This window comes from Panicum virgatum, chromosome 9N, assembly GCF_016808335.1.
Source record: "Panicum virgatum strain AP13 chromosome 9N, P.virgatum_v5, whole genome shotgun sequence".
Classification (NCBI taxonomy): domain Eukaryota; kingdom Viridiplantae; phylum Streptophyta; class Magnoliopsida; order Poales; family Poaceae; genus Panicum; species Panicum virgatum.
Window position 1 is genome coordinate 2,964,523 of NC_053153.1, and position 10,872 is coordinate 2,975,394.

Genomic DNA, 10,872 nt, shown 5'->3' on the forward strand with positions numbered 1-10,872 from the left:
CTATAAAATTCAACTAGCAGCAATTGGTACGAAGAAGAGTGGTTGTTGTAATTTGTTCAAAGTCGCCAAGTCACAAAGTCCACTGGGGAAACTCACAGGAATCAAAGTGGTTGAGTTGCTATGGTTAGAACTGGTTACCTTCCACTCCAAACACTAGATCTGCTAAAAACAAGAATGCAAAAGAGCAGCAAAAATGCTATATATTTGCCAGGGGTCCCACCCGTCAGCGAGCCCACAACGCAGCACGCCCAGATTTCCTTATCGTGATGACACCCACGAGTGGCCATCGCGCTACCCACATTTGGGTTGGTGCACGACAGCGATAACTGCACCCATCCTACCATCTCCTTCCTGGACTCGCCTCTCGTACGCCCACCACTGAAACCTGACCGCGGGCCCCACATTTCTACGAAGTGGCGACCACCGTGGACCGAGCCCATCCAACATCGGGGGGTTGGTGAGGTCAGATGACTGGATCTTCTCGTATAAACCCACCCGCACCCACTTCCCCTACCTGCGCCCCCCGTCCCCCCTTCGCCATTAGAGAGCGCGCGCAGCGGCGAAGCTCCTGAGGTTCGAGATGAAGGTGATCGAGAAGATCCAGCAGGCCGCGGCGGATGGCCGGACGGCGTTCTCGTTCGAGTACTTCCCGCCCAAGACCGATGAGGGCGTCGAGAACCTCTTCGAGCGGATGGACCGCATGGTGGCGCACGGCCCGTCCTTCTGCGACATCACCTGGGGCGCCGGGGGTTCCACCGCCGACCTCACCCTCGAAATCGCCAACCGCATGCAGAACATGGTACGTGTGTGCGTGCCGCTAGCTCGCCCGACCGCGCGCGCGATCTGATCTGATCTGTTTTTTTGCCACCGGACAATGATTGGCTTAACTGTTGGCTTCGGTTCGATCTGGCTGGGCGCGGAGTAATGCGCCGGTAGATGTGGTCATATGCATTCTCTTTGTTGTGTTAGAGAACGGGTTTGGGTAGTTAGGTTTGCTGGATTGATTGTGCGTGAGAGGGAAATGCGTTTCATGAATGCTGATATTTGGGGTGGTGGTTGGCTCTGATTGAGTTCGATTTAGTGTGGATTTGGGAGAAATCATCATATGTTCTGTGCTGGATGTTTGGTGGTTATTCTGTTAACTTCAATTTTATTGACTGTTGTTCGTTTGAATCGTTTTTTACATAATTTAGATTTTCCATAGTCTATTTCAACTGAAAACTAATGGGCCGTATGATAGGATGTTAGGACGTGGGTGTGAAATGGTGCCATTTGGGAACTTTAGAGTAATGTATTCCATGTTATTTAGTTTGTCTGGTCCTGTCCGTACAGTGAGTGCTAGTTAGAGGCAAGGGTGGTAACGGATATGGCCCTACTGATCTCTTCGCAATTCAACTTGACCCCTATATGTTTTTAGTTCAAAATTGTATAAGATTAGAGCCTGAGCCTTTTAGGGCCCAGCCTTTAGATTATCTAAGCCAAATTTTATGGCCCTTTACCACCCCTAACTTAGAGGAAGTCGATGCTTAATGCACAAAGCAGTTCTCTGGAAATGTGCCATTTTAATACTCAGGTTTTGTACTTGAATCCATGTACTCTGACTTCCGACATTTTTAATGTCTGTGGTGAGTCATACATTAGTGAGCAAGGTCCTGGTGGATTGAATTTGAAATTTGCTTGCTTAGTTTTCTTGATAGATTATCAGAGGATGAGTTCAGATGTCACTGATTGTATTGCATTGCATGTCTGTGATGCTACTGATGGTGGGCTTTGGATGGAATGTCAAACAGGGTTTGCCTTGGTTCCCAGTAGAGCTAGTGTTCCTCAGCTAAAATTTTGCTGATCTCATATATAGCACCGAGTCGTCACCAATGTTCGAGAAATTGTTTTTAAATGTACGTTTAATCGCGATTAAACGCAGATCGGACCCCAGCATAAACGCCCAATTAAACGCTCGGTGAACAGTCAAACCAATGAATGGTGAAGAAAACTAGAGGAGGGATGAGATTTGGACTGCAAAATGGATCATTGGAAAAATGGATCATTGGGGGTGTGAATCCATCTAATATTACCTCATGGTGTCCATGTCGCTCGATTTTGCCGGCCCTCAGCTCGATTTGTGCCTCCAAGTCGTGCCCGCAGGTGGCGCGCCATGAAGGCAGAGCAGAAGGGAGCAGAAGGGAGCGGAAGGGGCCATAAAGGCAGTGCGCCGTGGAGGGGAAGGCGGGGAGAGGATGAAGCTGGTGCGTCAGCGAAACATGGCAGGGGGAAGGCGTGAGATGGGAGAGGCGAGGAGGCGGCCCGGCGGCTGCTCGAGGAGGACGACGGTCGACAGGGAGATGTGGTGGGCTGGCTGGGCCGGGAAATAGCAGGCCGGTGGCCCATCTTTTCCTAATGTCCTTCAGTTTTTTCTTTTCCTTAATTCCTTTTACCTTCTCTATTAAACCAGTGATGAATCTGTTAAGAATCTGGTTAGGGTCGGGCACATATATGTTGATCTGGATAGTTTAGACAATAATAAATGATTGCACAACATAATATGTTATATGAATATCTATTTTTTCCACTTATAAATCCAAAAATTAATATATATATTGGAAAATAATATTAAATTCACAAACGCTTAATCGCGTTTAATCTACGTTTACTCAGTCTGGGCGCTAAACTCTAGCCTAGCGCCCGCCTAGCGCCCAATTCAGGCTGCTGCATATCAGGCCTGAATATTAGTCTGAGATGTATGACCTTGGTTGGATTTGACCATCCATCTTTACTGCTAATCTGTTCTGAACTGCTTCAATAATAGTTCCTTGCATCTTTGATTTATCTCATGCACCACATCCATAAGAATCTTGAATGCTTATAGTATTTTATAATCGGTTCTGTTTTGTAGGTGTGTGTGGAAACTATGATGCATCTGACATGTACAAATATGCCAGTTGAGAAGATTGACCATGCTTTGGAAACCATCAAATCCAATGGGATTCAAAATGTTTTGGCACTTAGAGGGGATCCTCCTCACGGGCAAGACAAATTTGTGCAAGTTGAAGGTGGATTTGCTTGTGCTCTTGATCTGGTAAGATTGCATTTAAGGCAACAGAACTTGTTAAGTTCAGTTGCAAGACATGGGCATGATGACTAGCTTATTGCTGCCTCATCGGCTGTTATATATTGGAAACTAGATTGACCCGTCAAAATGCTCAAAGAAACCATCTCATATTCAAACTGTAAACTGTCTTTTACTTGCAGGTGCAGCATATTAGAGCCAAGTATGGTGATTATTTTGGCATAACTGTAGCTGGTTATCCAGGTCAGCTAAACATTGCTTATCTAAAGAGAGGATGGTTTCAAATCCCAGCCTTGTACATTGGATGCTTTATCTGAAATACCTTTTCCAAATGTCAGAGGCACACCCTGATGCGATACAAGGCGAAGGAGGTGCTACATTGGAAGCATATACCAATGATCTTGCTTATTTGAAGAGAAAGGTTCTCTTTACTTTCTTGATTTTCCTTTTGCTTTTCAATTCAACGTGGTAGTACAATACATTTTTGTTGGTTCATTACCAAACAGTATATTGAACACAAATGTGTAATGCTGTAAATGACGGCACTTGCATGTTTTGTAAGCATAATATTATTTTCTTTTGTCAGTTTCTCTCTCATTATACATTTCCCTCTGTAGGTTGATGCTGGCGCTGACCTTATTGTCACACAACTTTTCTATGATACCGACATCTTTCTCAAGTTTGTGAATGACTGTCGTCAAATCGGTATTACTTGTCCCATTGTTCCGGGCATAATGCCGATAAATAACTACAAAGGTTTCGTGCGCATGACTGGATTCTGTAAAACTAAGGTAAGATCTGTTGCTGGTAGCTCCATCATTAGTGATTTCTTGCAGACAATTCCAACTGGCAATTTGACATGGACTTATGCTAAATTAGCTTTCCCACTTTGCTTGCATTTTGTTATCACAATTCCTGATTTTGAATATAGAGTAGTTTTCCCACTTGCATGTAGGTGAATCTAGCGCAAACACCATAAGGTATTTATCAAGATAAATTGAAACTGTCAAATTCACGCCACGGTACTGTTAATGTACAAATACTCCCTCTGTTTTTATTTACATGTCGCATAGGTTTGTCCTAGGTCAAACTTAGCTAACTCTGACCAAATGGAGGGAGTAGTTTATTGTACATGATGGTAAATGGGCGACAAACGCCATCTCCTCAAGATTAATGCATAGTTTGAAAATTGAAACCATTGTCCTGTTAATGGCAAGGTCCTTTTTTTTTCTAATGTTTGAGTTTCTCACCAAAAGATTTGAATGTCTCAACAGATACCTGCTGAAATCACTGCTGCACTGGATCCTATTAAAGATAATGAGGAGGCCGTCAAAGCATATGGAATCCACCTTGGAACTGAGATGTGCAAGAAAATTCTAGCTAGTGGCATCAAGACTTTGCACCTTTACACACTAAACATGGAGAAGTCTGCGTTAGCAATTTTGATGGTAATTTCCATGTATTTCTTTATTTTATATTTTGTTCTGGACAGTTGCTAACAATTATTTTATCCCCACCAGAATCTTGGATTAATTGAGGAGTCCAAGGTTTCAAGGCCATTACCATGGAGGCCGCCAACTAATGTTTTCCGTGTTAAAGAGGATGTTCGACCTATATTCTGGTAGTTGATTGAAGTTTATACTAAATGGGTTCAGGTCTTTGTGCCATGCTAACCCTGTCTAAAGTATGTCGTTCACTGTGCAGGGCTAACAGACCAAAGAGCTATATTACAAGGACTCTAGGTTGGGATCAGTATCCACATGGACGGTGGGGTGATTCCCGAAACCCATCATATGGAGCACTTACTGACCACCAGGTAATTTCAGTAACCTTTTGTTCAGGTCTTCAATTTTCTTGTGTTTACTGCAATTTTTTTTAACATACTCTATGCAGTATGCACTTTTTCGTTACACCAAAGAAGTCTTAGAATGAACAATTACATATGATTCAGAGATATCAGTATGGAAATATTATGGACCCCAAGAGTTTCATGATAGGCTTAAGGCTTGGTCAAAATAAGTTATTCAAGATTACTTAAATTGCATTCTGTTATCACTGTTTTTCATAATATCCTAGTTGTATGTAATTACCTGCTCATTTTAAACAGTTCACAAGACCGCGTGGGCGTGGTAAAAAGCTCCAAGAGGAATGGGCTGTTCCACTGAAATCTGTGGAGGACATTAGTGAGGTAAAAAGCTCCAAGAGGAATTGCGTGATGCATTATTGGTCTGCATGACATACAAGCTGTCATGTTTTAATCTTTTGCTAACCCTGCTGAATTCTGATCTTCTCTATGTTATTTCCAGCGCTTTACAAACTTCTGTGAAGGGAAACTTACAAGCAGCCCATGGTCAGAGTTGGATGGTCTTCAACCAGAGACAAAGATTATTGATGACCAGCTGGTGAAGATTAACCAGAAGGGTTTCCTTACCATCAACAGCCAACCTGCTGTAAATGGGGAGAAATCTGACTCGCCTACCGTTGGTAAGTACTAAGTATGATGTATTTTGTTTTCTGCTCGGTGGTCCTGGTGCAACAGCCAACCTGCTGTGAGTATGATGTATGTCATACAATTTATTGCAGGGATACTCAAATGCCAGTAATTCATGTTTTAGTCAGTCTTGAAATCATAATATAGTAGTTGTAGGTCGAGTTGACTTGACTCATGTCCGTTGTAATTTACAAGCATAGTGCCAACTAGTCGCAGGGAGAATCTCTGCCATATGTAGCAGTTCATGGTTTCCTAAAACCTCCAGAAATGCCATATAGCTCGTTCCTGTCAAGTATGAAGTAATTCTGTGAGCCTTTTTCTGACCTGTGTACTTGTGCCCTGTACTGCAGGTTGGGGCGGTCCAGGAGGTTATGTTTATCAGAAGGCCTACCTTGAATTGTTCTGCGCGAAGGATAAGTTGGACCAACTAGTTGAGAAGATCAAAGCATTCCCTGCTCTCACATACATTGCTGTGAACAAGGATGGGGAATCATTCTCCAATATTCCTGCGAACGCCGTGAATGCTGTCACATGGGGTGTTTTCCCTGGCAAGGAGATTATCCAGCCTACAGTTGTTGATTCAGCAAGTTTTATGGTTTGGAAGGACGAGGCATTTGAAATCTGGACGAGGGGATGGGGCTGTCTATTCCCCGAGGGTGACTCCTCTAGGGAGCTACTAGAGAAGGTACTTCTTTACCACATTCCTATAGACTTCAGCGTAGTATCTGTTCCGTATAGTAATCACAGTAAAATAAGCATAAAAATTGCAGTCAAGCAAGCAAAGAATGTTATTGTAACTTGGCCTGCAACATTTTCTCAAGCCTGTCGTTCCTGCATTGGTGCCATATCTGCAGTTCACACTACCACTACATTGCACTTTCTGCAATGAGCCCAAGAACCTCTTGCCAGAGAAGCCCAGAACAGATAACCCCTTGCAGGGCTTGTCTTAAATGGCATCTGTATTTGTTTTCTCACCTGCAAATCCGCAAATTACACTGGGAAAACCAACCTGAACAGATTGCTCGTCTTTCTGAAGTGCATTCCCTAACAATATTTCTTTGCTGCTCATTTCAGGTTCAGAAGAGCTACTACCTGGTGAGCCTTGTTGACAACGACTACATCCACGGGGATCTGTTTGCCGCCTTCAAGGAGCTCTGATGATCCTCGGGGATCTGTTTGCCGCCTTCAAGGAGCTCTGATGATCCTCTTATTGTCTGTATTGTTGTTGTATGGTTAAATCCGACAAATATTCTTGCTTCCCCGACCAGTGTCCGATCGCCACTAAAGCTTCTGCTCATTTTACCTCGGAGGAATCCCCTAGCCTGATTTTTCCTGATTTCTTTCGCTCATGCGAACCATACGATATCAATAAGATCCAAGATGTGTTCTCTATCCATTTCCTCCCATGTGCAAATGGCGCAATGGTTAGTTTCAAGATGTATGTAAGATCCATTTTCGTCGAAATTGCTGGATGCCCCCAGTGATCATCAAGAAAAAAAAGGACGAGCTGCTGGTATTGTACTGAATTTGTGCCTCTGCTTGATGGAAATGTGGACCGAAATAAGATGTTCGTATCCCCCATTCTCATGGGAACGCCCGGGACTTTATTGCTCAACTTTTGCGGGCGGCTATTCACACATCCCGTTTCGAAGAAACTTGGAATTTTAGAAACCCTCCTCACAAGTCTTCATGTGAAACTAGCCGGATTTTTCAGAACTCCCGTCCTCAAAGGAAGTTCTGGTTCTAAGCTCCAACAGTTCAACCGCAATGCCTGGCTATGCCTGTTGCAGACATACCATCGTTCGTTTGTTATGATTATGAAGGTGCTGATTTTGAAGTCGCCATTGTCGCTGCAACTCTGCAAGCATGTGAGGGACCGAAGCTGGCGACCAGAGGCGGGTGAATGGGAGCCGATCAAAATTTCTGCCGAATTTGATCCGTCGGCCTATATCCCGAAAATCACCACAAGCCCTCAAACCTAGGATGAGAGAGTAGCTATGGACTAGCTATCTCTAAGCAAAAAACCATAGGAAGAGAAACGGAAGCAATACGAGAAAACTCCCCAAATAGCAGCTCTGCTGAGTCAGACCGGTCTGACCGCTAGCTCAGACCGGTTGGGCTGGAAATTGAAATTCCAGACCGGTCAGACCGATCTCTCCCAGACAGCCCGCAACCAAAGCTCCAAATGGCAAATCTCGAGCAAACGAAGTCTAAATCCAACGGAACTTGGAGGATACCTTCACACCTGTCCCGTGAACATATCCCCAAGAGATCTCTCCAAAAAAATTAAAGGAACTTGAGAAATTGGGGGAAGATCAAAGTGGATTGGGGTTTTCTCAAGAACACAAAACTCCAATAACTCCAATTCGTGAGAACTCGCGATTCCAGGGGGTTTGGCACTAGGTTAGATGCATCGGAATCGTCACAAAGAGTTCAGCAAAGCACGAATTCAAAGGGTTGTCTCCTCCAAACACAAAACACACCAAAAGAGGAGAATTCGAAACCAAAACGCAAGAGAGAAGGGAGAGGACGAGAACTCAGCACACAAAGGTGAATTTCAAACGAATTTCATTCATTAATCTCAGAGGAATTCACCTATACAAAGGCTAGAGCCTACCACACCATCATCCACCCTCTAGATTGGAGAGATTAGCTATAATCTAACCTTCATTTGCGTTGGAGACCTTGGCCCTAACCTGGAGCAGGGGGAAGGGGAAGGAAAAAACCGAAAAAGACTCAAGAGACTCAAAGCCCACGACCTGGAGAAGGGGCGACTTAAATACTCGGCTGCCGCGGCCAGACCGGTCCATGGGACCGGTCAGACCGGTCGGGTCTGCAGCAGCCCGCTGTACAGACTCAATCGACGGCGGAGTTTCTTTCTTCGACTCGAAGTCTTTGCTGCGATGCCGCCACGTCGACGAAGTTCTGGTCCGCGGTTTTGGAGGGTCCGCGAAACCTAGGTAGGTGGCCGGTTTTGAGAAACCCGCCAAAACTTCACGCGCGGGAAGATTCCCGTCTCCACGCCGTGGCCCTAGACGCCGTTCCCGCCTCGGCCTCCTGACGGCTCTAGACGCCGCCCGACGCCCGTCACCTCCTCGCCCGCAGTGAGGCCCTAGACGCCGTCAACGCCCGTCGCCTCCGCCAGTCCCGAGACCGATGCCCGTACCTCCACGACTTGGCATCTTCAACCTCCGTCTGCCTGCTTGATTTTGTAGCACAAACCAAGAAAACCGCCTTCCGTCGCCGCTTGAGCCCTCGATCCAGGAGTGGACGCCATAGCTGTCGCCCGGCCTGAGCTCCTCCATGGCAACTCTCCGTCGACACTCGACGCCCGTGTACCTGCAATCCAAAGATCAAGCGCACGATCACACCGCACGGTTGACAATTCACTCATCACAGACAGAATAGAATACTCAACATTCCTCAACATTAGACAAAATAGGGAGAGCAGGGCTCAGGCACGGTGGTTGTAAACAGGAACAGCAAAATTTCGTCGGTTCTGTTGAAGAGGAGGAAAGAGCTACACATATAGTACGATCGAGTATCTACCGTCTGCAGCGAAAGGTGAAAACGAAAGAATGAGCCGGGCGCCACCACCAGGGCCGGCTCCATGTACGCGACACCGACACTCTTAACCCTGCAACCACGACCAGGTTCAGGTTCAGGTTCTTCTTCGACTCCTTCGCTGTATTTACAGAGGTCGCCGCCGCAGCCTTGCGGCGTCGTCTCCTCTCCTCGTCGGCCATCCACCATCCTCGCATGATTGCCGTGCCGCGTCAGCTCAGATTCTCAGAACGGGGCCAACCCCGCGGCGCCCGCGGGTTGGTTCCCCTTGACCCTCGGCGACGCGAAGAGCGACGAGTAGAAGTCCTCCCCGGGCGGCGGCAGCATGTCGAGCCCGCTGTACATGCTCTGAATGTCGTCATAGCTGAGGTCCACGAACAGGTCGCTGTTCTTGGCGGCGTTGTTGTTGTTGCCGTCGTCCGCCTGCGGCTCCTTCTTGGGCACCATCATCGCCGCCGCGGGGTCCTGGAACGCCGGGAACGAGTCCAGCTCCGGGAAGGGGTCGTTGTCCACGATCTCCGACTCCGGCGTGCGCGTCTCGCCCCACGAGTGCGAGTGGGAGGTGGTCATGTCCATGGCCTCCTCCTTGGCCACGGCGCCGGCGGCGGACTCCTTCCCCAGCTGCATCTTCTCCCACTCGTTCTTCTTGTTGTACAGGCGGCACAGCACCCAGTCATCCAACTGCACGAATCGACCGAGATAGAATTTAAGTTAAATTTGTTCAACCACCCAAACCGATCAGAGCGACCGTCTTCAATTTCCAAAAGAACAAAATTATTAGTTATTCAGAGAATCAATCGCTTACCCTGAGCGACCCCTTCTTGGCTGCGGCGGCGCGGCCGGCGTCGGCGAGCCTGTACTCGTGCATGATCCAGTCGGTCTTGACCCCGCGCGGCGCCTTGCCGGCGTAGAACACGAGCGCCTTCTTGATCCCCAGCGTGCGCCCCCGCGGAGCGACGGGCTTGTCGGTGCCGGTGGCCTTCCAGTAGCCGTTCCCGGCGGCGCGGTTGGGGCGCAAGCCGTTGGGGTACTTGCGGTCCCTGGGCGTGAAGAAGTACCACTCCCGGGTGCCGAACAGCGCACGCTCCGGCAGGTCCCAGGGGTCCAACTTGTACAGGTCCACCTCCGCGATGATGGGCACCGGGAGGCGCTGCCCCGCCGCCTTCCGGCACAGGTAGTGCTCCACCAGCTCGTCGTCCGTCGGGTGGAACCGGAACCCCGGCGGGAGGTTCAGCTCTGCCTCCGCGTCCCTCTCCCTCCTCACCGGCACTCCCATGGCGATCGCTGATCGGCCGGCGAAGATGAAGCTGCAATTGATCGGCAGACTGAAGCTGGCTCCTTGATTTCTCCCTCCCACTCTGAAACCGCAACGCTCTCCTCAGCTCCGGCTGCTGCTGCTGGTTGAGAGCGAGCTCTGGCTGTGTCCTTTGGATTCGTCGATGTTCTTGAAGCGGAGACCCGCGGGCGGGGGAGGCATATATAGGGGCAGAGCCGCGGAGGCGGCGGTCTGGAAGCTGCGGAGGGGGGAGGGGAGGTGAGCCGGGGGTGGTGGACTGGTGGTCAATGCGGGTCGGCGGCTGCGGGAAAGCGGAGGTGGGTTCGGGAGCGGGAGGGCACGTGTGGCGGGGGAGCGGGGTGAGGTGGTGGGTTCGAGGAAGGTGGGGGAGGCTCGTGGACGGCCACCGGGATTGGACATGGACGGGGCCGGGGCGGGTGGCGTCACGGCCGACCTCAGCTGAATTGGGAGGACGCA

General features: G+C 48.4%; 2 protein-coding genes across 2 annotated transcripts; one reads left to right on the top strand and one right to left on the bottom strand.

Annotated features, from left to right (window-relative positions):
* Positions 1-524: 524 nt before the first annotated feature.
* Positions 525-6,951, top strand: LOC120689491 (methylenetetrahydrofolate reductase 1). The gene is made up of 13 exons (XM_039971767.1): positions 525-799; positions 2,891-3,073; positions 3,247-3,307; positions 3,403-3,485; positions 3,682-3,855; positions 4,339-4,512; positions 4,585-4,685; positions 4,769-4,880; positions 5,172-5,252; positions 5,371-5,548; positions 5,906-6,240; positions 6,630-6,704; positions 6,746-6,951. The coding sequence occupies exons 1-13, from the start codon at positions 581-583 to the stop codon at positions 6,752-6,754; spliced, it is 1,785 nt and encodes a 594-aa protein (XP_039827701.1). The 5' UTR covers positions 525-580; the 3' UTR covers positions 6,755-6,951.
* A 1,159-nt stretch (positions 6,952-8,110) lies between these two features.
* Positions 8,111-10,651, bottom strand: LOC120689492 (NAC domain-containing protein 2-like). The gene is made up of 2 exons (XM_039971768.1): positions 9,925-10,651; positions 8,111-9,800 (listed from the first exon to the last, which is right to left on the bottom strand). Exons 1-2 carry the CDS (start codon positions 10,393-10,395, stop codon positions 9,345-9,347), a joined length of 927 nt encoding a protein of 308 aa, XP_039827702.1. The 5' UTR covers positions 10,396-10,651; the 3' UTR covers positions 8,111-9,344.
* Positions 10,652-10,872: the final 221 nt, after the last annotated feature.